This window comes from Fundulus heteroclitus, chromosome 12, assembly GCF_011125445.2.
Source record: "Fundulus heteroclitus isolate FHET01 chromosome 12, MU-UCD_Fhet_4.1, whole genome shotgun sequence".
Lineage (NCBI taxonomy): Eukaryota > Metazoa > Chordata > Actinopteri > Cyprinodontiformes > Fundulidae > Fundulus > Fundulus heteroclitus.
This window is the reverse complement of record NC_046372.1, coordinates 34,867,865-34,893,338: the sequence shown is the minus strand read 5'-3', so window position 1 is coordinate 34,893,338 and position 25,474 is coordinate 34,867,865. Positions and strand designations below refer to the sequence as shown.

Genomic DNA, 25,474 nt, shown 5'->3' with positions numbered 1-25,474 from the left:
ACTGTGTTTTTTTTTTTATTTTTTTTTTTTTTTTTATAGTGGAGCCAGATGTTCAAAGTCCAGCAGAGTCCCCAACAAGTAAAAAGAAAAGCATAAAATGTAGAAACAGTTCATTAGTGTAATCAAATACACATTTTCCTTTGAGTTCCCTCCTATTTTTTTCATTTTTTTAAAATTGGTTTCTCATGTAAACTCACACAGTAAAGCATCTATGCCCCATACTCCCAATCCTTTCTCTCCTCACTAACTATGGCACTTTGAAAACAACAACAAAAAAAACTTTAAAATTGTAGTTTTTACATGTTTTTTTTCGTCTTTTGTTAGTCCTGTGTGAAAAAGGTTCTGCGTTCCGGACGCCTTTCGGCTTGAGGAACGCAGATTGCTACATTTTTGTTTGATTTGCTCTTGCCGGGACGCAAAAAACGGTCTAAAAAATAAATTAACAATTAATCGAAACTACTCCAATTGCACAGACATTGTAATGCATCAAAAGGAAAAAAAAGTTTACAAAGCATTGGTAGAGCAAAACATCGCCGCACTCTCTTCTGTTTCTCTCGCGCACGCACTCAAGCTCACACACGTTTTCTTCATAAAAGGGAGAAGGAGGTTTGGAGTGGGGTTTTAATGGTAGTCTATGAAATGTGTAGTTTTTTTTTTTTTTTTTAATCAGCTGTAATAAAATGTCAGCGCAGCCTGAGACGGCTGCTGTTGTGCGCTCGTTGATGTCGTTCTGTGTTGATGGAGCAGTAAAAGGCGCATGATGTGTTCAGTCCCTCACGCTGAACAGGCTGCTCCATAACATTCAGAATAGATAACCCCCCCCTGCCCGCCCCCCCATGTGATGAAGGGTTTCCAAAAGGCCAGTGAAGTAAAGGTCGTTCACTTACTGATTTGTAGTAATCCACACATTCAGAGGGTGGGAAAAAAAACATTTAATTTCCAATGAAAAAAATTTCAAATTGGTTCCATATAAATTAGAAATTTTATTATAAAAAAAAAGAAGATAATTCAGCTTGCGAAAAGAGTTGTTTTAAACTGACTAAAGTGATGTGGAATCTGCCCTTAAGCCATAACCCACCATTTCAAACATCTCCCTCACATCGTCATGAGGGGAGGAAACACAAATAAGCCCCGAATATTTCATTGCAATGAAACGTCATGCAAATAGAACAGAACAACAATAGGCTAATAGTAATAGAAGAATAGTAGTCATAATAAGAACAATAATAATAATAGTAAATACTAATAAAATAAAAAATAATCTTACAATGCAAACATGACAGTAGTAAATGCCTCCAGTTCTTATTGCTACAGTATCTTACTTACAGTGTTGGGTACCACTTGTTGTTGCCAGCACATCGCCATCCCTCCCACCCCACCTCATAATTCCCCGTTCCACCCCTTTGATTCACAGTCTAACGAGGGAAAACAAACAGACAAATAAAAAAAAAACAACAACTCAATATTAAGAGTTGAAATTCACTGTCCCTGGATCGCCGTCCCACCAGTGGACTTCACTCACTGTCCTGGGAGCGGCAACCGAGAGCTTGCAGCTGTAACCAGAGCACAGTGACATGTTCTGTATTTTTACTTTTCATTCATGGCGTAAAAATTGCAAACTCCGGGTCTCTATGAAGATGCGGACAGTGAATCCATCCTCCACACACATACGCACAAACATACACATATAGACATACATGTCTATCAAAGCCTTGTCTGGGCAGATTTTTTTAAAATCCTAAAAAGTTTTTCTTTTAAAGTTTATTCTTTTTTTTCTCCAGTAAATTTTCAAAAATATTAAACCCTCTTTTAATGCAAAGTGAGAAAAAGAGCTGCTCCCTGAGAGATGCTGTGTAGTGCATCGAGCCTTTACGAGCAAGTGATTGTCTTTAAGAGTGACTGGCCTCTGATCTCTGCTGTCAATTGGGGGGCATTTCAAGGAAAGCTGCTGTGCTTTGCCGGAGCAATGAAATTAATGGTGGAACAGATTTGATGTTTATTGACACACGTTCCACCATTTCTTTCCCCCGATACATTGTAAAAACGAATGCACAGAAGGATGACAACGCAATGATTTCTGGTGTTACTAATGCTAATGGATGGATTAAGAGTCTGACTGTGTCCTCGGTTTTATCCGCTGGAGGATTTGGCCACTGTGCAAAAAAAAAAAAAAAAAAAAACATTTTCAAGCATGAGAAACCCTAAGATCCATTTAGAGTGCTTTATAACACTAGATCACAACCCACTAATCACGGCACCTAAAGATGAGGTAAAGAGAAAAAAACAAACAAGAAGTTGTCATTTTGTCCAACATAATGATGATGGGCTTTAAATGGTAGCATCAGGGGGTGTAGAGTCATTGTTCAACCCTCACAAGTCAACAGCTAAAAGTACCTGCGGCCCGGGCTGTGAGTGGAGTAGATAATGGTTACAGGTCAGTTAGAGTAGTGGATTGAATATGTGTTAATATTTACACCATGAAGATGGTATCATTTTCCCCATAAAGTTTGATTTCTCAAGACCCCACACAGGACTCTGAGGCACCCTCAGGGCGCCTCGTTTTGATGTTGCTGAGATGTCTTACTGCTCAAAATGGATCTTTTGTTGTTGTCAGTAATGCTAGCAATCAGCGTGTCCCCCTAAAACATGTAGCAATGACTTTTTCACTTTGTTCCTTTACAAAAAAAAGACAAAAAGAAACATTAATCTGCTCAGATGGGGTAACAGCTAACTCGGTTCGACTTTACACGGCGTCCAAACACTAAATGAGGGGGGAAATGTGTACCGTTTAAGTGCTAACAGTTACTGGAATGACTGCGATAGGGAGGGGGCGATTGTCGAACACAACTTTCTACATAAATGGCCAACGTTAAAGCTCAGCTACGTCTGGGTGTTGAGATCATTGGCGGCTACATTTCTTTACATTTTCCACGATGGGACTGTGCCACACTGAAGAGTCGGCAGGGGGACGCGCACCAGTGGTCAAGAGCGAACAATATAGTGCATCTTTAGAGTTGCTACCCTGTTTTGAACAGCTGAGAGAAGTGGGACATGCTGTGCGAAAGTTATTGCTTTCTAGAGAAGGGTCCTACATATTCACAGCCCAGGGGGACTGATATCCACAGGCTGGATTGTGCAAATTGGACGGTGAGGGCGTTCAGCACCTATATAGATTTCAGTGATTGAAAAGTGTTTTTAGTTCAAGTTTGTGTGGATTCTCTTCACATTTTTAAGGATCGTCCGTACATGTGTGACATGTCTCTGACTTTGTGTCTACCCATATCTTACAAAACCTACTGAAAAAGTCCTGATATTTAAGAGCAGACGTAAGTTAGGAGGCGGTCTGGGCTTCTCAATGTGAGGTCCTGGTTTCTGATTGGTTCATTCTGGTTGATTGTGCCACAGCAATCTAGCTATTATTGGACATAATTATTGCAGCGAGAAATAAACAACTGATAGGACGGCAAATCTTGCCAGATTCTTTTCCTTGCAAAATAGAACATTTATGTATATATCTTCACCTTGAAAAGTAGTAGCCATTATTTTCGGTTTTAAGTCCTTCATATCCTCTCTTTACATTTCAATAAATTTTGATCAGAAGGACGCTAACACCTTCTATACATATGAACAAAATCCAGACAAGGCTTCTGCATATCAACAAACCCAATATTGGCTCCCAGGTTTTGCCCAGTTTCCTTTTACAAGTCTCAACTTTACAAATTCTGTACACAAGAATCTATCAAATAAAACAAGAACACATACAAGGTATCATCGGCCACTCTGGGCCACTGTATATTTAAATTAGGACTAACTTATTTTAACAGAAAAAGAAATAATACTGGAATCTGCTCTCAACTAGAAGAATATCTACAATAGCTTCTCTAAGTCCACAGTTCCCTCCCCCACCCAGCTTCTTCCAATTCACAATGTCTTCATTGGGGGAAAAAAGAACAAAAACATATTTTTTTTAAAGATTAAATCAATTTAACTTAGCCACCTTAAAAAAAAAAAAAGATTGACAGCTTAAAATTGTTTCTAGTTGTCTTAAAAGTCTGTACATTTCTGGTCAGTTCCTTTCAGGAGACAGGTGGAAGCCCCTCTGAGGTTGTGGCCGGGGGCACGCGTCACTTGTATATACATTCTTCAGACTGTATCGGTGAACAGGATGGGATAAGTGCAGGACATTCCTAGTACTGTTGGCAGTAACTCTCAAGTTTCTAGTGGATCAATCCTCACCCAGCAGCCTGAAACGAGCCTGGGGGAGCTCAGAAATCTGCGGTCGACGTGGCCGCGGGCGTCTTGTCAGACGACAGCAGACGTAATTTCTTGGTCCTCTTTCTGCAGGTGTTCATTGCATTTGGACCGCAGGCGGTCACTTAGGCATGGCCATGGCAGAGTTTGGGTCGGGGTTAAACAGTTCCTTGTAGAGGGGAGGGAAGAGGACGTTCACTGTTTCTGGGTGGAGTTGCTGGAATGCCTGAAGCTCCTCGGTGTGGAGTGTACACAGGGCGGACAGCGTTGGGATCCGGCTGATCAGCTGCCAAACGAGAAGAAATAATCAAGGACAAGAGAATTAGGACTCTCCTTGTTTAGTTTTTTTTACATTACTCCAACTGTGTTTGATGCCAGAAGAGATATAATCTGAATTCAAGCTGACCACAGTGGAATGAAATGTGTTTTAGATTTTTTTTCCACCCACCTTGGCTAGTGCATCTTCATCCATGTGGTTCTTCTGCATAATGTGCTGCAGAGCAAAGTAGATCTTCTCTTGGAGCTTCTGGACTTTTCGAGGCTCCATCAGCCACGGCCGATCTGCGAAGAGATGATTGATCGATTCGTTCAGTGTGAAAGGTAGAGAACTGATGCACGCTTAGAGAGTTGGGGTTTTTTACTCTCCACTAAGGCAGGGTTGAATAAATGGTTTCTAGTAAGTAATCGTCGGCTTTTATGAGTTTCTCATAGTATGTCCTCTCGTAAAGATATAACAGTTTTAAATCAATGGGGCCGATAGGTGACGCTCCATTAGTTTGAATGAATCGTCTTCAGAAATATTTCTAAGCAGCCGTCTTTCAGCCGGCTGACGGTGCTCAGCAACAGTTGGTGGTGAAGTCATGGGTTATTTTAAAAAAATTTTCTGATGTCTCATAAAATGACTTTTAATCATACTATAGGATCACTATGATGGAACGCCTTTGCAGTTTTTGAACCTGTGACTTTTGGTTTACCTCCACACTGGCCCATGCCTACAGACTAGTATCGCCAGAGTAAAAATTGTTTTGCCTGTTCGTGAGTTTGTCTCGCACGTGCACCGTTGTAAAAGCCGCGGATGAACACTGACCTGTGGAAATTAGTACAGCTGCGGAGAAAAGAGCAATCTCCTCCTCTGTTAGCTGCAGGGAACACAAACTCTTGGCAAAGTCGAAAACCGCACTCACTAATTCGTCACAGCCTTCGAGACACACAGAGAAGAGCAGACAAGACGGGGATATCATTACACTTATTCTGCTTTGTCATCTTTGAAGAAAAACAAACAGCATAAATATAAATGTCGTACCTAGAGATTTGAACATCTGCATGCCTCCGTACTTCCCCTCAAAGAGCACAGTGTTGTTAAGAGGGTTGAAGGCTCTACACATTCGCACCAAGACCACCTCCAAACAACCTGAAAGAGTTATTCAGAAATTACAAGATTTGACAGATTTATTTTTCAGAAGTACCAAGGTAAATTCTCTTTTTTAAGGGGATTGGCCAATTTTCAGCTAGACAAGCCCTGACCAGTGATGGAGCCGGTCGAAACCTCAAAAAATTCCATATTTTTCCAGCTGATAAACACGTCGTCCTAAGCCCTCGTGAAGTCAGGGGAAGCTCAAAAAAATTGTTGGCAGTTATTTAAACGGAAACTGTATTTTATATGCCATGATGAGTCGTACTTGGGTGTAATTCAGGTTGTAAGGGAGAAACTTTCAGCAGATAACAGGAAGGCTGAAGGCGGTGAAGCCATCTTGCTCAGCCTCTGTTTGACAGCATCCTGGATTTGGAGAGTTGTCAGGCTTTTAGATAGCTCAGATTCAAGGTGAGCATCTCCATTCTCTGAGTTCACAGCGTGACTGCTGTTTTGGTGAGGTTACCTGGACGTGTATTCAGTTTTATAAAATAATTATAAAACCAAAACTGATTTATAGTTTATGTGGTATCCTTTGGAATGTATATTTAATTATATGGGCTATATAAGTAAACATTTAAGTGTAAAACAGCTCAGTCTAAATGTGTTCAAAATAAAATAAAATTGGGTTACAGTTAGACTTAACATGGACTCATTTCTGGTTGCGATTTAGAAACGGACCTGATTTTAACACTGAGGTCTATGTAAATCTGCCACAAAACTGGGACGGGAACGATGGTTTGCTTTGTGATAAAACCGAAACAGACATTTGGTTACTCCAGCAGCAGCTGGCCCTACAGCTCACCTGACTTGAGGAGGAGGATCTGGTCATTCTGGCACAGCTCCATGAACCCTGAGATGCGCTTGGCGAACTCCACCACGTACTGGATGGCGTGGGTTATCTGGATGGCACACTGCTGCCACAGCACATCCCGGGGCTGCAAGCGACCAAACCCGGGTTTAAGCATTCGTGATTTATGTTGAAGTCGTTGCATGCATGGCAACAGCTACATTTTATTTCACTGATTAAAGTGTCAGCACAATTTCTAGTTCGTTTTTGTTCCTCTCCATTATGTCTTTAGAAGAAAACTACAAGTACCAAAAAAATGCTGAATGCTACATAGCAAATGTTTTTTTTTATTTCATGTGTAGGAATGATTAGAAGACCTGAAAGCCCACCTTGCTCTGGTACATCTTGACCTCTTCGTAGGAGTGTGTCTGCCAGGCTAGCTGCTGTAGCTCCTCTGTTGTGTACTGACACGTTTCCAAGTGCGACTTGATGATATTCTGAGCAATGCGGTCTGGAAGACACAATTAACCATTTAATCTTTTTCAAAACACAATATTTTGTTGTTTACAGTAACATGTAATGCAGGGAGAGTTTTATTTTATTCTGGGTTTTTTTTGCACATAATTCTGCAGCTGAAGTTAGGAAATTTAGAGAAAGAGACTTAGAAGTGTCTAAAGAGCAATGCTTCTGGTTTAAAGTGAAACATCGCTTTGATTTGCTGCGGCGGGCTTCATTTTGGCTAAATGTGTGCGATCTGCCGTAGGTATTCACACAGCGATGTGACACGTTGTCAGCTAGCCACATAAGCCCGCCTGATCTCCTGTTGTGCTTTCAGATTATAACACTGACTCACACTTTCTTCCAGACTTACAGGTTAATGATTAATTTCCTACGAGAAAAATCCCTGAAGCTTTGTGATGACTAAACCATTTGTACTGTATCTGGAACCCTTGTAGACTTTATTCCTTACCGAGCTCTCCAATGCTGACGTTATGTGGTCCAAACTGGCTGTCCTGGTAGCCTCCGTAGCTGAACAGGTTTGGCACCGGCGTCAAGTCGTAGACGGGCTCCTGCTTAATGTGCTTCATGCCCGACATGTCCAAACCTGACTGGTCAGGAGACGGCTGGGTGGAATCCATCCCGTAGTAGCCCCCGGGGACGCCACCTCCGTTGACGTGGCCGCCTTTGGGTAGCTCGATGACGTGACCGTTGGCGTAGGTGCCCCCAATTTCATGGTTGAGGGTGGAAAGTCCATTGGTTAGGCTGGATGAATAAACACGAGCCAGAGCCTCAGCTTCTCCAGTTTGCTGTTGCCGCTGCTCCTGCAGCCGGGCCTGGTGCTTCTGGACCTCTGCGTACAGGCTGTCGCGTTGCTTTTTGGACATGCGACCAAATTTAACCGCTGTGGGGGGCGGAAAGCAGAACTTAGGATGGCCAAAATACTACTAAGTGGCGCCTAAAGCTACACTACAACTATTTGTAAAGAAATGCCACCGGATAAACCAATGGAGATAAAGTCGTACCATCTCTGGACATTCCTAGGGCGAGACATTTCTGCAGTCGGCAGTGTTGGCAGCGGTTGCGGTTCGTTCTGTCGATGAGGCAGTTCCTCTGGCGGGGGCAGGAGTAGGAGGCATTATTCTGCTGACTCCGTCTGAAGAAACCCTGGTTACCGAAAACACGCCCAAAATAAATAAAAATGAATCAACACCCGGATGCCTGTAGAGCCTATGCGCGTGTGTCATTTAGTGTAAAAGTTTCTTGACCACTTCAGATATTGGCTCTTACCTTACATCCTTCACACGTAATGACTCCATAGTGGATACCTGAAGATTTGTCTCCACAGATTTTGCAGGGTATAACTTCGATTTGGGCTGTGAAGAAGAAGAAGGGGGGAAAAAAACACAAGGAGAGAGAAAAGATTAGCAATCAAAAATACATTCTGGACTTAACACAGTCTCTTGCTCCCCAGAACCCCACCTTTCAGCAGTCCAGCAACCCAGCTGGTGGTCTCATTTAAAGTTGCCAGCAGTAACTGATTGAGCTTGCGACGCGTCCCTGGATACTATTTGTGTGACTTGAAACTCACAAGGGCACGGTGACATATGGACATTTATTATGTCTTCGCAGGAGTTTTCTGCTAACTGGGGCACTTAGGGCTGCATAAGTGCACACTAACTGTGCACACACACACACACACACACACACACACACACACACACACACACAAAAGTATCCACACACACCAGTGCGTGACGACACGGTGTGTGTGTGGACCAAAGTACAGATAGACCCCTGCAGGTTAAAAAGGCTCGTCCCAATAATGAGAAAACTGGTTACATCACTGAAGCGCCACACTCTCTCTTCATGTTCATCTTTTTTGCTCTCTCCCACAACTTTTTCTTTTCTCCCCTCTTTCTTTCTATTCTGCAGATGCACTCATCAAACTACGTAATCTTACTCACTGTGAAGAGGCAGCTCCATGTACACTCCCAAGTAAAAGGCACAGAATATGCACAGAAACTACTTCAGCTCAGAGAAACACCTGTCGCGGCTTTGTCTGAGCGGGCTATCCATAATGTAGGAAAAGAGCGCGCCGCCGTTCCCCATGAAATGATGGATGTACGCGGATGTGGAGGTAGGCAGGTATGCTGCTGAGATGGCACAGTCTCTATAAAGAGATTAGACAGCCTAACTAATCCTAAATTATTTCCTTACGAGCTGGCTGCCTCCTCTGCTGAGGGCTGCCTTACTCTCAGCGGAAACAGCCGTTCACGTGTTAATCTCCCCCCGCACAGTCCAACCTGTGGGAAATTCCTGCCCGAATTTAGGAAATTTCCTGAGAGGTTCACAAACAGATGAGGTCAACCCATCTGTCCGCGCAAGCTTTAGTTTTGGCTAACTCCTCACACACTGATGCACATGCAGTACTTTATAATGCATGCGTTTTCATGTGCACGTTGAATACATCCAAATCACCTGTGGATGTTGAGGTGAAGTTGTGTGTATGCGTGTGGGTTTATACACAAATGGGAGTATAGGTGTGCATGTGCGAGAGTCTGCAGCAGAATGAGTCTGCAGTATGCATAATTGGATAATGACTTATGAGGATCAATGGAGTCATTTCTGTCTGTCTAGCAACTGAGCAGGTACAGCCGATCGCTGCTATCTATAAACTCCTAATGACATGTGCATTCAGTGCACAATGTAGGAAAATAAAATGAGATATGACAGCAGATTTATAGTTTTCTGTGTGTCAGTTTGTTGTGGTGGTGGGTTAAAAGGAAGTTCAGATCAAATATGTATACTTTCCAAGTTACAAAAGCCACCCAAAACACCATTTATTATAATTATATGTTAGAGAACATTTTAGGTAGAGCTCACGTCTGGATGAAAGCTATATCATCTTATTTGTGGTAAAATACTTTTTGGATATTAATATTTATACTTCTACATATTTATATTTATTAAAATTAAAAAGCCAATGACTGGGTAACATAACCTGCTATTGTCATATTTTCACTTTTTTTCTCTCATTCACTCCCTTTATGTGGGTAATAAAAGGCCTAAATTGTCTATAACTACAGTTAGGCCTGAAATGATTTAGACCTCTGACGAAAATCATTTTTTGATCCTGCTCAACAATCATGATTAGCAGCCTTTTGCATGTTTCCACAGGTATTTTGATAATTTATGTTTGTTTATGAGCTCTAATATGTTGGAAGGCCTATTTGCCATCACCCTAATCGTTAGGCCCCTCCACAGATTCTCTATCAGGTTCAGGTCAGGATTCTGGCGGTGCGACTACATAATGTGAACATTACTTCCAGTCAGAATAAACAAGTCTATAAATGTTTGTTTTAAATGTATCTGGTCAGATCTGGTCCCAATTTGCAGCATTGTCAGGCATTGCTCAACACATTTTCATTGCACGTTAGATATTAAACTAGAAATTGCCGCGATGATAAGTTTTTGTGCAGTCTGTGATGCGACCCACTTCCACCTGTTCTCGGCCATCCTGCTGCAAACTGGGTCAGAGCGGAGCACTGGACTTGGACAGCACACAGAGTCCAAACAGAGCTGTCAATGAACGTGGGTCTGTGACGCACTATTAATAGGCTGCAAAACAGGTCAGTTCCACCCGAGAAACGGATGATGTCAACAGACCAAACGTGAGCAGCAGACAGACGACTGGACAGTCCTGAAGTGAGCATGGGCGAGAGATTGCCTTTATCTATGATAACCTTGACTTAAAAACACCACAATGTCAAGGTAGTAATACAAAAGTTTGAAAGCATGGTTTATTTGTACTTATTTAAAACAGAGAAGCAACAACTGTTCTTAGTACTGGTGTGTGTGTGTGTGTGTGTATATATATATATATATATATATATATATATAATATCTAAATCCAGTAGTAGTTTTAATGTGCTTAGGGAGCAGAATATTTTGCTGTTTTGGTTGTTCTTTATATAGAGCAACACAGGGAGTATAACGAGCTGGTATTAGATGCTTGTTTATCTGAGCTATCTAATGTAGAGAGCATGCAGTTGGCTGCTTGACAAAAGTTTACCTCCTGCAGGTTTAAAGCAGTGTAACGTTGATGCGGGGCCCTCCTTTTTGTTTCCACTTCATGACCACTGGTATATTTCACGTTCAGAAATATTTCCAAACACCCGAATGGTTCTTACTTGTAAGCAGCCAGCTGCACAGCCATGTGCAGGAACAAATGGGGGAGGAGCAGCACTGTGCTAATCCGGTCTGGCATCCCACTGAAGAGCCTTAAACGGTAAGAGTGATATAAAGACAAATGCTTGTGGATTGGAAACTAACTTTATGAAACCTTGATAAACCTTGACACCAGTAATCAGCTCAGAGCTGTAATAAAGTCTTTTTTAGTAGTTTTAAACTTGTTTTATCATCGTCATCCTTACTGGCTTCAATTAGCTCCCTCTTTAATCAATTTGCTTAATCAATTTGCTTTGTTTTAATTCTTTGGCGCAAAAAGTCATTGGTTAATAGGTCCACCTGTAGCCAAGTGAGGGTCTTTGGGTTTAATTGGTTTGTGTTTAGCCCACATCCACAGCTGTGTGATGCGACTGCAGTTTTATACGTAGTTCATGGTGATTGTTGAAACAAGCTCTTCACATTTTACCCAGCAGGCCTTTGACGTTCACACCACGTCTTCTCCATGTTTCGGCAGATTATGCTCCTCTTTGTGTCACGTAATAAGGCCCCAAAGATTCTGGGCGTGTGGGCATGTGCATTGTTTAAGTATGTGTTATGGAGACGTATCTGAGCGTGCGTTTAACTTCTAAATAAGAAACCAGGAATAGTAGGGTGTGCATGTGTGTGTGTTTGACAAGCTCTGTTTGTATGTGTGGGTGGGTTGCATTGTGGCGCGCGTGCGTCTCTGTGTTTATGCTCATAGCCAGTGGCGACTGTCAGGTGGGATACAGAGACAGTCATGACAGCATCGCTGTTGCCAGGGTGACCGCCCACTCGCCGCACTCGTCTGGATGTCGAAGCAATGATGCGCTATGCCGCCACAATCTTGCAGGAAGTGATGTCAGCGGCGCGTGGGGCCGACGCGGCTTGTCATCAGCGGCCGTCTGTCTGCCCTATCTCGGCAGCGGAGGCTTTGTAAATGCTTTCTGAAAAGACTCCCACTTCCACATCAACAGCTTCCAACTTCAACTGTGTTTTATGCCGGTGACAGAATCAAGACATGTTTCTTTGTTCGGCGCACAGGAGAGGCACTGATGAAGCTTCATGTGAGATAGGATTTTACACCACAGACGGAAACCTGGAGCTTCAAGTCTGCAGCAGAAAACTGAACTGAAAGAGTTATAGTGCAGATATTCCACAGCCTTTCTTCAGACATTCCTCTGCTAAGGGAAAAAAAAAAGAGAGTTTCTGTTTGTCCTCGAGCTGCACGTCTTTTATGAGGGGTGGGAGGGGACTTCTTTGTGATCCAAGCCGACCCAGTCAGAGTGGAGTGACTGACGGCATCCTAATCCAGTGGGAGAGTGAGTGTTATCCTGAGGTTATTATGTAAGAGCAGGACTGCAGCGCTGGCGATATCTTAGCTAAGAGGAGGATCAGGCTCGCCCGCACAGCTGAGAGAGAACCTACTAGGTGAAATTTGCAGAGAAGACTACAAAGATAGTAATGTGACAGTTACACACATGCGCATATTCGTGTGTGTGTGTAGCAGACTGTGGCCATGAGGGCTGTATTGAGCTGGCACGTGTGTTGTGATAATTGATTTTTAATGAAGTGAGGATCTCCTGTGTATTTCCAAGGCCCTTTCTCTAAATAGAGTCCTAATTATCTAGAACACGCCACACCAAAAAGCAGCCGCGTTGCACTAGTGCCTTCGCGGTTCTTCGCTCTGACGCGTGCAGGCGTTCACACGCGCTGCCGCGTTGTAGGACTCTTAAAAACAAGCAGGGGATATATAAAAAAGGGGCCGTGTCCCCATCTGCTCGGACAATGCAACAGCAGAGGAAGGCCACTAGGTGTTGCTCTCCATGTTTGCTTTCAAGGCGTCAGGTGGTGCCAAAAGGGCCAGACTGGACATGCATGTTTCATTCACTGCGCCTGGAGGGGATCTGCAGCAGAAACATACCCGAAGCAAAACACAATGTCATGCAGCTACAACGCCGGGGAGCACAGCAGAGCTTTGCATTTTAGTGTTGCACTTTATAGAACAGTTGGAATCACTTTCTGGCATAACTTCTGCCAGTGTCAGCCTCTTCAGAAATACAAACACAACTCCCACTGTAGTCTCAGGGGTTGATTTGGGAAGATGAATGTGGGTGGTATCTCCCCTTCATTAAAAAAATATGTATAGCTGCTTCCCAGCTAACTAGATATCTTTGGGGAAATTGAAGGAGATGGGCGTTTTACCCCCCACCACCCCTTGTTAAATCCGAACAGCTGCGACGCTGATCTTAGATGCCTATATGCCGTTGAATTATGCGATCATCGCCTTCACTTGAGTCTGTTTGACTTCTTCGCTTGTGTCTGAGTGTTGCGCCTCCAATAAGTGGCTGTGTGACTGGGAAATGATTTCAGTTTCTCTGTTTTCTGATCTATTTCCGTCTCTCAGGGAAAACCTTGTTTCAGTCTTATCGCGCCGAGCTTAGAGAGAGAAACACGCTCTTCCTCTACCCCTCTGTCTCGCAGTCGATGATGAAAAACACGGAGAAAAGTTCTGGTGGCGCGATTGCCGAGTGGGTTAATGCACACTGCTGGGAATAGCTTACAGCAGTGCTTACTTGGGTTATCTCCCCTGTGCCTCCTGTCATGTTTCCACATCATACTGTCCTATTAAAATCAATGAAAAACTGCTACTGCATATGGTCCGCTGCGCGCTGCTTTACTTTTATGTTCCTTTGCCGCCTGTCTGAAACATTGAGAATTATCTGAGGAGCGACGGACTTTCAGCTTACCTTAACGAAATATATAACATCAGAAACATTTTTTATTGTTTTTGTCTGACTTCCATACTGCACATCCACTTCTGTGCCCAAGATGCCACCCTAGAGCTCCACTAATGCATTTGGCGAGGATTACAAACCTTTAAGGCACATTTTACTGCTACAGTTGAGCAAATATGATTTATACACTGGCAATGTTTTCTTCTTTTGTTTATGTATGCGGATTGGGTTAATCTACCGTTTTACCAATTTTTTACCCCCTTTTGTACCACATGTCTCCATTTTGTCCCCACCTACTACCATATCATACCCATGTTCCAAAACAATTGGAATCAGTTTATTTTCTTTACAGTCATAAAATTGCTCAAGTCTCATATATAATTTAATTGTATATTATTATTTTCTGAAGGAAATTACACCCCGTTTCCATTGTTTGAGGTCCTGATCTCTAATTTGGCCAGTCGAAACGAATGAAATGTCCGATTAGGACCCCTGATCCAACCTCCCTGAGCAAAATCCTGATGGTAGACAGTACTGACTGATGTCTTTACAGTGGGCAATGAGAAGAATTAGTAAAGTAACAAGGCAGCAAACAAGTAAGGGTTGGTTGTTTTGTGGCAAATCTAAATTGGCACAAAATGAGGAAGGGACAAAATAACCAGGACTTTAACGCAATAGAAAATTGTGCTTTATTTGGACTGCTTCAGTTCTGACCAGATGTGTGGCCAAAAATGTTGGATACAAAATTACAATAATTACACAAAACCACATTTTCTTACAGAATTCATAAAATTATTTTTAATTACTTGTTTGTAAAATGGGTAAGAATTGATGGTCAGCACGAAATATCCCACAGGACGTGATTATATATATATATATATATATATATATATATATATATATATATATATATATATATGTAAATATGTATGTATGTAAATAAACAAAACTGAACATATATATATATGTTCAGTTTTGACTTAATTACTGCTCTAAGTGAGTTGTTCTTTCAGCTTAAATGACATGTTTTAGAGTCGGTATATTCCATTTAATGATCGATTACGAAATGATTCAATCCGATTAATAGTTTAATCGGCCCAGTAAGGATGTGTGGTGTTATGACAACAATGACCCCAAATATTATCTGTCAGCTGAGGGCTAAGAGTTATTTTTATTTGATTGGGGGTCAAAAGCTGTCAAATGTCATAAATCAAATGGTCATAAAAGAGGATCAGAACCAAAATAGATGGGCTGTCCCTCTAGAAACTATTATACAACGATAAACTGGTACAATAGTTCAACAATTTGTTTGTGGGCATGAAACCGAAGAAGGAAGAAATTAAATGCAACATGTTACAAACTGATGAAGGGAGCCAAATGGCCTGATTGGTAACATTATACTAGCATGCTAACCTAAACCTCCCTATTCATTTTCTACAAGTTCACAAATCCCTATCCTGTACAGTCTGCTGTGCAGTGTGTCATAGTAATAATCATAATGCCATCCAGTGGGCCCTTCTCCACTCCCCCCCATTGTAATTCTTGGCGCCAAGAAAGTTTTCATCCTTTTTTTATATAGACAGTCACACTGCTGCTGCATGGACATAAATACACTATCCCCATCCATCACCTTAACCCTCTCTCTCCTCCCCACACGCAGATACACTTCAGTCACTCTCACCCCCCCACACACCCATGCTGTATGTCAGAGGGTATGAGCTTGTCCAGCTTGCTGTGCAGCCCCAAAGCACTCTGGGTAATTGCTCAGATAGCAGGTCTGGGATCAGCTGCAGTTTGCACAGAGAATATTGTGCCACGGTGTGATTGGACGCCATGGAGAGGGAACAGAAGGGGGCCACTGGCTGTCATCCAGTGCATCGATTCACACGCGCACACACACACACACACACACACACACACACACACACACACACACACACACACACACACACACTCCCGGAGACATGTTCAGGCAGACTGAGGCACACATTCAGACATGCTTAAATGCATTCAGAACTGCAAACCACGTTCAAACAAAAAAGCAGCAGACTTTACAGTATGTTTCTCAAACTTGCCCTCCCCCATCTAACCTATAACACACACACACACACACACACACACACCGTCTCCATCCCAGTGCAGCATGTGTCCTTGCACAGATAAGAGAAGACAGAGGCGTGGGAAAAAATCCACAGGGTTAACTCAACCCCTGCTTTGACACACACACTCCCACATGCATGCATGCATGCATGTATACACACAGTCTGCCCATCTGCCGCCTCAGATTTGCCTCTCAAGGCCACTGTACACACACACACGCACACGCACACACAGTCTCACAGTCCAACCCCCTAGGTGACCTGTAAGACCCTGATGGCCCCTGACCTTTCCTTAAGGACCAAGTGAGCGCATCAGCGTGGAAGGAGCGACTGCAAGTGTGAGAGGCCTGCATCTGGTCATTACCGCGCTGAAGTCGGCTGCACGAACGCACACGCTCTCGTGGCACGACCGAAACGCACGCAGACAACCGCGAGCTCTCCTGCCACCTATATTACACAGCTGCTTTTCATTTAACTTCACGTTAACAGGCATGTGTTCGCACCGAGCTGTTAAAGCCCTGTTCGTGCTTTGGTTGGTTGAATTCATTCAGCGCACAAAAGAATACAGAAAAACGCACTGATTGAGAAAGTGTCAAAAATAATCTGTTGGCGATGGCTGTCCTCCCTCAACCTCGCACCCCTCTTACTATGGTGTTCCTGTTGAGCCTAATTGCAGATGACAGTGTGAGTGTGTGGGTCTTTGAGGGGGAAGGGAGAGGAAAAGTGGTTGTTCCAGCATACAGAGAAAAATAGAAAAACAGAGAGGGGTGACAAAAACTCAGGTCTTACGTAAGAATGAGGGAAATTTTCCTTTTTTCCTTTGTAGAGTCAGCGATCACTCAAACAAAACCAGGAGACGGGGACATTGGCATAAATCAGATTGAATGGACTTTAAAGCATTAATAAAGAGAGCTGCACAGAGTGGGGACAGCTAACAAAATAAAATGAAAACTGGCCACTTTCTTACCAAACCTGACTGCGTGATGTGTCCATGCATTCATGTTCTTGAAAGGCTTTTATGAAGAGAACCGAAAAGGCAAAACTTGCAAAGAGAAATAAAAGTTCAGCACTTAGTAATCTTTTTAGTCGTTAAACTGAATCCTCCTGTCAAGCTTTTACACATTCTGCTGTTTAATGCCTAAATTTGTCTCATTTTGAAAGAAAAACACGTTTTCTTAAGCTACTTAATATTATTCTTTTGTCTACATTACGTTAAATTTTACTTCTTTCAGTTTCAGGATTTATCTGCCATTTTCTCCTGTATACATCTGTGAACAGAGTTGTGTTCTAGCAACTTATGTCCCAAAGCATCTCTTTTGCTTTAAGAGTTGTACATCTGGGTATTTTTTTCTTATTTAAATATGGATTAATCCCCCATCTATTTGCAGTAAATATTTTTTTAAGACGCCCTAATCACGTTTTCCCTGGTCAATACAAATTTGCAGTTTTCTGCAAGTTCTTAACTGCTGATGCAGCTTTATTGTCCTCATATTAACCAAAAAAGAAAATTCTCTGGTTTCCAGGTTGGATGTAATAATTTCAAATCTAGCAGAACATTGTGGCATTAAAAGTTCCTCCTGGTTTAATACATTTAAATCTTTCATAATAACCGTTTTCTGACTTTTATATAGCTAAACCAGAGTGTGAATAAAAGTGCCTGATGTTGGTTTGTGGACTAAAAATTATGGAAGTTCTTGGTATTGATACAATTAATAAAGAGAGACACACACAAAAAACCTGGTCTTTCAGTATTTTAATTAATCGAACCAATGGATTGGTGCATCTCTTATAATTGCTGTTTCCAAGCATTCTCATAACTTTCACAGACAGAAAAGACACAAAATAATCTTTTCTTTTGAGCACACAGAGATGCTTGACTTCTCGTTTAGCTTCATCTTTGTTTTTAATAGACTACAACAACATGTGTGTGCTTCAGTGCGGCTGGTAAAGCGAGTGAGTGTGTGAGCGCACACATGTGCGGCCGCGTGTGTGTGTGTGTGTGTGCGCGTCCTCTCCCAGGGATGGCCGCTAATAGCTCGCCTCGGGCAACAATTTAACTCAGCCTAACAAGGTTCTCCCCAAAGTGGCCCCCAGGGGCACCTCTCACAGAGGCAAATTGATCACAAAGATTATCAAACGGCTCGGCTCGGCTCAGTCTGACTCGACCCGACCTGTAACTCTCTTCACCTGCTCTCTGCCTCCAGTGGGAGGATTTAACAGAATGTCTTCTGAATGTTAAATCTGAGCCGAGAGAGCAGCGAAGGCAGCGGCAGTCTGTGTTTCCTAATTGCATTCTCTTTGTGAATGACGGCAGACCTAATGTCAACAGCCTCTCTCGCGCGCACAAGCGCAGATAGAGCTGCAGCCTGGAGAGGGGAGAGAAAGGACGGTAGACCAAATAAGAGTCCCCTCAATGAGATTAGCAGCACTAAAACAGTTTAATCTTTGTCATTAAGAAAAGATGCCAACAGTAGGCTAAATCATATTATAGGCTTATTGTAGACCGTGCGTGCTATTCACCTGCAACCAATGGAACACCTTAACAGAGGATTTACTGTGGCCACCTTAGAGATAATTTGGGATGTCAAACTTCATCTATCATTATATACCTTCAGAGTCACTTTGCAAAGGAGAGTTATTTTTGTTGGTACAAAAATAGAGAATAATGGTTTATTTTTGTCTTGTTTTTGTTTGGGGTTTTTTTGTCCATTGTGGGGAAAACCCCTTTTGAAGAAAGATAGAAAACCGACCAATGCAGAAGCAAAGGAATAATATGCATTTATATGTTTTTGCACTAAATCAAGTAGAAATACAAAGGCTGCAGTGTTAAACACGCTGTCACTCCCTCAGTATATACACTAATCTGCTTTCAGGGTTAGCTAAAGTCTAATAGGTGGTTTGCGATCGTGGACTTTGGATGCAGCTATTGCAGGCACTCGCGTTACTCATTGCACAGGGGAGGCTGCAGAGTGGAAGTGCAATCCGAGGACACGAAAGTTTGCCTCCGTCTGTCTGCCTGCAGCGTGTCCCGCCGTGCACGTAGATAAACACAAATTAGGCCTGTAGGACACCCTCTCTTGTCGCTCTGCACACGTTCTTGCACAAGCAGACATACGCACATGACCACGATTGTGTCATTATATAACGCTTAAGTCTCTCTCTTACGTACCCTTTTATTCTTATCCCACTCGTTCACTCACATTCTTCCCTCTTTGCTTCCCTTTGTCTATTTTTGTGTACAGTTTATAAGGCTGAGGGATTCCCATTCAGGTTCCTTATTATGAGTAGACTGATGTTTCTATTTATGGCAATGTGACGGCTTTGAAAGAGCGCAGTTGATTTACACGGTTGGAGTGTATTTGAGCTTGTCCTGTGGCCTTGGACCAAAGTTGGTCTTGCTCTTCATCTTTGAATTCGTCTTACGTGCTCGCTAGGCATTGCCCACCTCCTCTCAGTTTTTATTTCTAAATGGGAGAAAAATGTGAATATTGAATCTCACTGTGCCTTCCGAGACAAGCTGCCTTTATGGATGAGTAAAAGTGACAAAAACAGAAGGAGCTGTCAGAGGACTCTGTGACTTCAAGGCATATTTTGAGTCTGGGAGCGGTTGGGGCTGGCATCCCTCCCGGGCGAAAATAAAGCAGAAACCCAAAGCAAAGTGTGCCGCATAGCCCGTGCTTTGTGTGTATTAAGATTTAACAAAGTGGAGTAAATTGACTGAAGAAAAAGAAGGGGGGAAAAAAACGATAGCCTGTAGCCCCCCTAGACTGCCGCAGAGTGATAAAACCAACACAGGGTGCACGCTGAGCCTGTGCTAAACAAACATGAGCCGTGATAGCAACTCAATGGGACTCTCATCCAGGCCACGCATGCAACTAGTTTTCTGCCGACGTCTCAGAAAAGGTCAGGAAGAGAGGCTAGGTGAGGACTGGAGCATCGGTACCCGGAGTCAGGCGTGGAGACGGCGAGGAGTCCCCCCTGAATGTGTGTTAGAGCAGCTCTCTGGTGGTACCTCAGTCAGAGTCAGTAGGGCTGAGTTGAAGGATTAACAGTGTGGCCTGCATGGGCTCGGGGTAATCTCTCCTCTCTTCTTACATAACGCTCGGCCATTAGTCAGCACAAAAAAAAAAACAATAAACAACACAAACAACAATCCTTGGCTCGAAAGCCGACCACAAACACAGCGATTCAAGGCTGCGTGCTGGGGCTGCTCAGGCCAGGTGCCCGCTATTGTGTGCAACAACTGACTTGGTGGCGACAGTGGAAAAGTGCAATTTGCTTAAAATAACATCTCGCTAACCGGTTTGCTGACTGATTCTGCAATGGGTCTCTCAGTTGTCTAGTTTAACAGTAACTGTGAAGTGTTTCAGTTCATATGTAATGATTTGTAGTTGTATGCAGACACACAGGTGACTTTGTTTATTAGGAATGCACCAATCAATCAATCAGAGATCACGACTGGCCAATTAACTGCAGCGCAATTACGGAATTATCAGATTATTCCCCTACTCATTAAATGCATCAAACCTAAAAAAGCCCATTTACTTCTGATGCAGCTAAAGATAAAGGTTAGGAGCATGTGCTTCAATTCAGAAATGGAAATAACTGAAATTTCTTTATTTCTACTTGGAATCAAAGTTACTCCCTCTATCAAACACACTGCTGCACATTTCTGTTATGTAAAACAGGGTGTTTGTATGGAAATTCCTGGTTGTTGCATCTCTACAGCTTAATAAGGCACACTAATGATAAACAATTGTTACTTCTCATGCACAATAACGAGTTTTCTGTCAAAACACTGGACTTACATGGAAAAAGTTTTTTATGGTTGTTTCTCCTCAGTCATCCTTGTCTTTATTTAGCAAAGAAAAAGTTTGTAAACCTCGTGAGCACCCTTTCTAGGGGGCTTGAGCTCTTTAGCAATAATAACGCGCTTGGAGCTGACTGACTGTCCAGATCTTTATCTGTGACTCCTCTACAAAAGTATCTACCAAATATATAATAGCATCTCACATTTTCGATTTCATAAATAAGTTCCAAATTTTTAAAATTGTGCCAAAATGGCACACAAACAACAGAGGTCTGCTTGGATTTGTTTCAATCTAAACATGTATACTTTCTCAATTGCTTGTTATATGGACACCAAACTTACTACAGATGTAACCAAGAGGTTGTAGTTACAATGTATTGTGTTTATTTCCTTCTTTACAGCAAATGTGAGAAGTTTTGTATGTAAATATCTGTTGTTTTTTTTAGGCAAAATAAAAAATTTTAGGCATTTAAATCTCATTTACTCAGGCCCAGAAATATTTACTCTCAAATATTCACATCCACATCATCCTCCAGGGCCTATGTTAGTTGATAACAAGATTAGCAGTTTAGGCATTGTGCAGATTGAGAAATGCCTTATAAAGTATGAGTATGCATTTTTTGGAAAATAGACCCTCAGGCGTCAGAGGTTAAGCCATAGGTGCCATTTTCTCAGCCCTACCATCCTGCAGGAAAATTTAGACGTCTTTATACGGAATTCATTCACTTCTCAACAACACTTTCACATTGTTTCGACAGAAGGCAACATCGCCTTTTCTACGCCTGTTCCACAAACATATGCTCAAACTAGCTTAGTTGTTAACAGATACAGAGTTAGAGCTTGTGCTTGAGGTGTTATCTCCATTAACAATTAAAGATTTCACATTCGATGTATGCAGAAAACTTTTGAACTGATAAATATGCATACGATCTTTTTGCCTTTAAATTAGAAATTTTGACATTAAACAGAACCAGAAGCTGTCCAGGTTTTATGCTCCAAAGATCTATGTGGACGGACTGTTTCCGTTGGCTTTGACTAAAAATTGATCAGCGGGATGCTTTGGAGCTGGACAAATCGATGCTCGCACAAGCCTCCAAAGCGAAGCAGGATGGGACTAATTCTATTGGCATCAGGCCGTCATGCGTAGTGCAGCTGCTTTTTCTTTGTGTCTGAGTGTCTTTTTGGTGCTCTCTTTGATACATTATTACCAGAACACAATTTTAAACACTTCTTGGCCTCCTCTGTTGCTCGTCATCATTCTATGAGAGTACGCAGCCTTTCCAAAAGGTAAAGTGTAGGAGAGACCGTGATTCACCACTCATGTAGATTAAGTGGTCCCCTCTTTACAACTGTGGCTAAACTCGTTTGACCTCAGAGCATCCAAAGGTTTCAAAGGCTTTCATAGGCTAAAAATAAAGCAATCAAAGACAGAAACAAGATTAATGTACTAATGCAAGCATCACTTGGGCAGTAAGAAACTATGGATATACAGATTGCAGGTGCACATAGTTGATTCATGTAATTTGTATTACTCTAAATGTAAGTGAATCATCAGCTTTATTTTGTCTATTTAAACTTCAGCTAAAATCTCTAGCTAGGCCCTGGCCACATATTAATTTGAACTATTTCAAACTTTTGTGAGGAATAAAGAGTTGTTTATCAGATGCTCATTTGACAAACAACTTATTTGAGAGTTTTGCACATTTATCATTGCACCGAGTTATAGCTTGATGCTTAAATAATAAATGTAATGGTTTGGATTTTATTAAATTACTTAAAGTTTAGCCTGGCTACCATCACAGTTATTTGGCATTGTTAAAAGCACTTCTAACAAATCACGGCGCGTATCAACATAGGGACACGATCGCCTAGTATGCTTAATGCCGACCCTTTTCAAAAAAGAACAAACATGCTGAGATGCCGACTGCGTTTCCCGATGATGTTGTGTCAGTTATTTTTTCCCGGCTGCTCCACGCCGGGCGATGTGGTGACATCATCTTCGGTCGGGGGCTTCAGGAGTTGTAGCTTTTGTTAAATGTTAATTACCATGGCTCATGAGAGGCCTCTATTTTTCATAACCTTGGTTGTGAGCAAATTTCTGTGTAAGGGCAGCCCAGACTTCACACACATACACAGACACAGGTTGGGAGCGGGGGCCGCGCAACCCACACTGATTTAATTCTATCTGACAAAACCCTTTGGGGCGTGCAGAGGGAGAGAGGAAGATGGAGAGAGGGAGAGAGGGAGGAGGTTGGAGGGAGGGGCCATGCTTAAAGAGGGGAGAGGGAGATGCTTTGGGGGCCTCTTCTGCCTAGCACGGCTATAAAGTGAAAGCAGGAGCTTTCGGTATGCCCCCCCCCCCCCTCCAAAAAAGCCTCCATGCACGAGAGTGGACGCAAGACCCATTAGAACGTGGATAAAATACAACGTGGATGAGAGAGGCGTTTGCCATGGGATTACACAGAGAGACGGAGAGAGGTGGGGGGGCTTCTCCTGATTTTACTGGCTCAAGCTTTGACGGCCTGAAGCTACTGTAGCACATAGCTTCAGAAGACATCAGAATGAACAGAGATTTTTATTTGCCTTTAATAACAGCTATTTCAATTAAAAAAACATTAAAGTATTCAAAATCGCACACACTTTTATAAAACGGCACAAATGTTTCGTTGAATATATTTTTTCAATCGTTTTTATCTGGAAATGCACCAATCAATCCTTCAGAAATCTGATCACTGATAGGAGCCTTTTTGGCTCCTATCAGTGATCAATGGGTGAAATATTAAAAATTCTGGATTTTTGTTTCAATTAAATGCATGTAATCTAAGAAGCTGCAATATTTTTTATTCTATAAACACTAACAGCAGGTGCTTTGATGCACTTTTTAAAATGTAATAAACAGATAAAGGTTAGTGACATGTGCTTTGATGCAAAAAAGGGGGGGGGGACCTTCAAGATTTATTTATTTTTTCTGTAGGTTTCTTAACTACTACCGTTATCAACTAACCAGAGGCACATTATTTCCTCTTTTTTATGTTATAGAAATAAGTAAAATAAAAATGGAACCAGCAGATGTGACTGCAAAGAGAATCAGAGAGTCGGACTGGCTGGGCAAGGCCTAATCGGTGCATCTCTATTACTACCATTAATAACAGGAATGTTAGTTCCAGACTGATTAATTTGTATTTATAAATATGCTTTTTAAATTTTTTTCTATTTTAATTTTTTTTGTCAATTGCACACACCTGTGCCATAATGTAACCAAAATATTGGTTCCTCATTCAAAGTCTTCCTGGTTTTCCCTCCAATGGGTGCAGCTGTTTTTTTGTTTTTTGTTTTTTGTATTTTTTTAAAACATGCACATCATTACAGAATATTATGAAGCAGTTTTGTGAATTTCAGGCCATTTGCAGGTGAACTAAAATTATTTGAATTAAATTTCATGCACAGACATCAGACCATTTAGAGATCCTGTCAATATGATTTCAAAAACAATTGGCCTGATTCAAATGGCACCAAGAGTTAACCCGGCTGATTTAAAGACTACTAAAACACACCATCATCCATCTTGGGCAGCGTGGCAACTTTGCATAAGACCTAAATCCACGAAGTGAAGACGTGGTAAAATCCCCCAAAGTGTAATACTGATGCGATCTTGTTGGAATTGAAATAATAATAATGATGAACTGTTCAAATAAAAACGAAAAAAATGCTTTTTTTTTTTTTTTTTTTTAGATTGATTTTCCCTGCAAGAAACTGCTCATAGACTGCGTTAACCCGTGGGTCAGTATGCTATCTCTGCGTAAAACACAGGGTGTGAGTTTGTGCGTGTTTGGCCATGAGTCTGCGCACAGGACATTAACATTGGAGTTGAACGTCCAGAGCGCGATGCGCATGCAGCGTTGGGGGGAAATGGGTTAGTGGAGCGCTTGAAAAGTTTCCTAACCCAACGCGGTTCAATAAAGTTGATCACCCGACAACCAACCCATTAAAACAAACTCCAACTTCTGCATGTAATCGGACTGGGTCCGGCGGCGCTTGACGTGCAAATCCTGCCACTTTTAATTTGTAATCACAGATCCAACTGGATTTAGAAGTCGATTTGCATGCCATAATAAACACGCGTGGAAATGTTTTTTTACACTGTAAAGTGGCTGTGGCAGGTGTCAAATAAAAAAGTGACAACAAGAGCAACAACAACAAGAAAAGAAGACGATTTCCTCCCGCGGTCAACTGTGGAGTAAAGCGTGTCACTCGGCGTGTGCGCGTGTATTTCCACGGGGATGATGGATCTTACCTCGCATCGTGCTGGCGCTGCTGGAGCTGGTGCTGAGGCTCGCTTCCCAACGCAGCAGTCATGAAGAAACAAAAAGAAACACTTAAAAACAGGGTGGCTGCCGTGCTGTGCGGGGCTTTTTGTGGGGCGGCAAGGATCCTTGGTTAAAAATAACACCGACGACGACAAGAGCGTGGATGATTTGCGTCAGCGTCCACTGGCTGCGGCTGCCCTGAGTGCAAAGCGTGTCTGCGCTACAAAAGCATCCCGGACTGGGGCGCAGGAAGGCGGGCTGAGGTCGGTCGGTGTGCTCTGCTCGTCTGGTCGCGTTTCCCGTGACATCTGCGCTCTCACCTCTATGGAAGGGTTTCACTGTTTTCTGTGGGCTGAGGGAG

General features: G+C 42.4%; 1 protein-coding gene across 1 annotated transcript; it reads right to left on the bottom strand.

The window, feature by feature from the left end:
* Nucleotides 1-18: 18 nt before the first annotated feature.
* On the bottom strand, nucleotides 19-25,474 carry rorb (RAR-related orphan receptor B). Its single transcript, XM_012881295.3, has 10 exons — nucleotides 25,101-25,474; nucleotides 8,241-8,326; nucleotides 7,976-8,117; nucleotides 7,423-7,854; nucleotides 6,842-6,963; nucleotides 6,468-6,600; nucleotides 5,555-5,662; nucleotides 5,339-5,449; nucleotides 4,700-4,812; nucleotides 19-4,537 (listed from the first exon to the last, which is right to left on the bottom strand). The coding sequence occupies exons 1-10, from the start codon at nucleotides 25,105-25,107 to the stop codon at nucleotides 4,373-4,375; spliced, it is 1,419 nt and encodes a 472-aa protein (XP_012736749.1). The 5' UTR covers nucleotides 25,108-25,474; the 3' UTR covers nucleotides 19-4,372.

Excerpts from the sequence above, each read along its gene's own strand:
- rorb (XM_012881295.3), bottom strand. Across the intron at positions 7,855-7,975 it reads CCTAGGAATGTCCAGAGATG|CGGTTAAATTTGGTCGCATG; the intron begins GTACGACTTTAT and ends CGCCCCCCACAG. Across the intron at positions 4,813-5,338 it reads AGCTGTACTAATTTCCACAG|ATCGGCCGTGGCTGATGGAG; the intron begins GTCAGTGTTCAT and ends ATCTCTTCGCAG.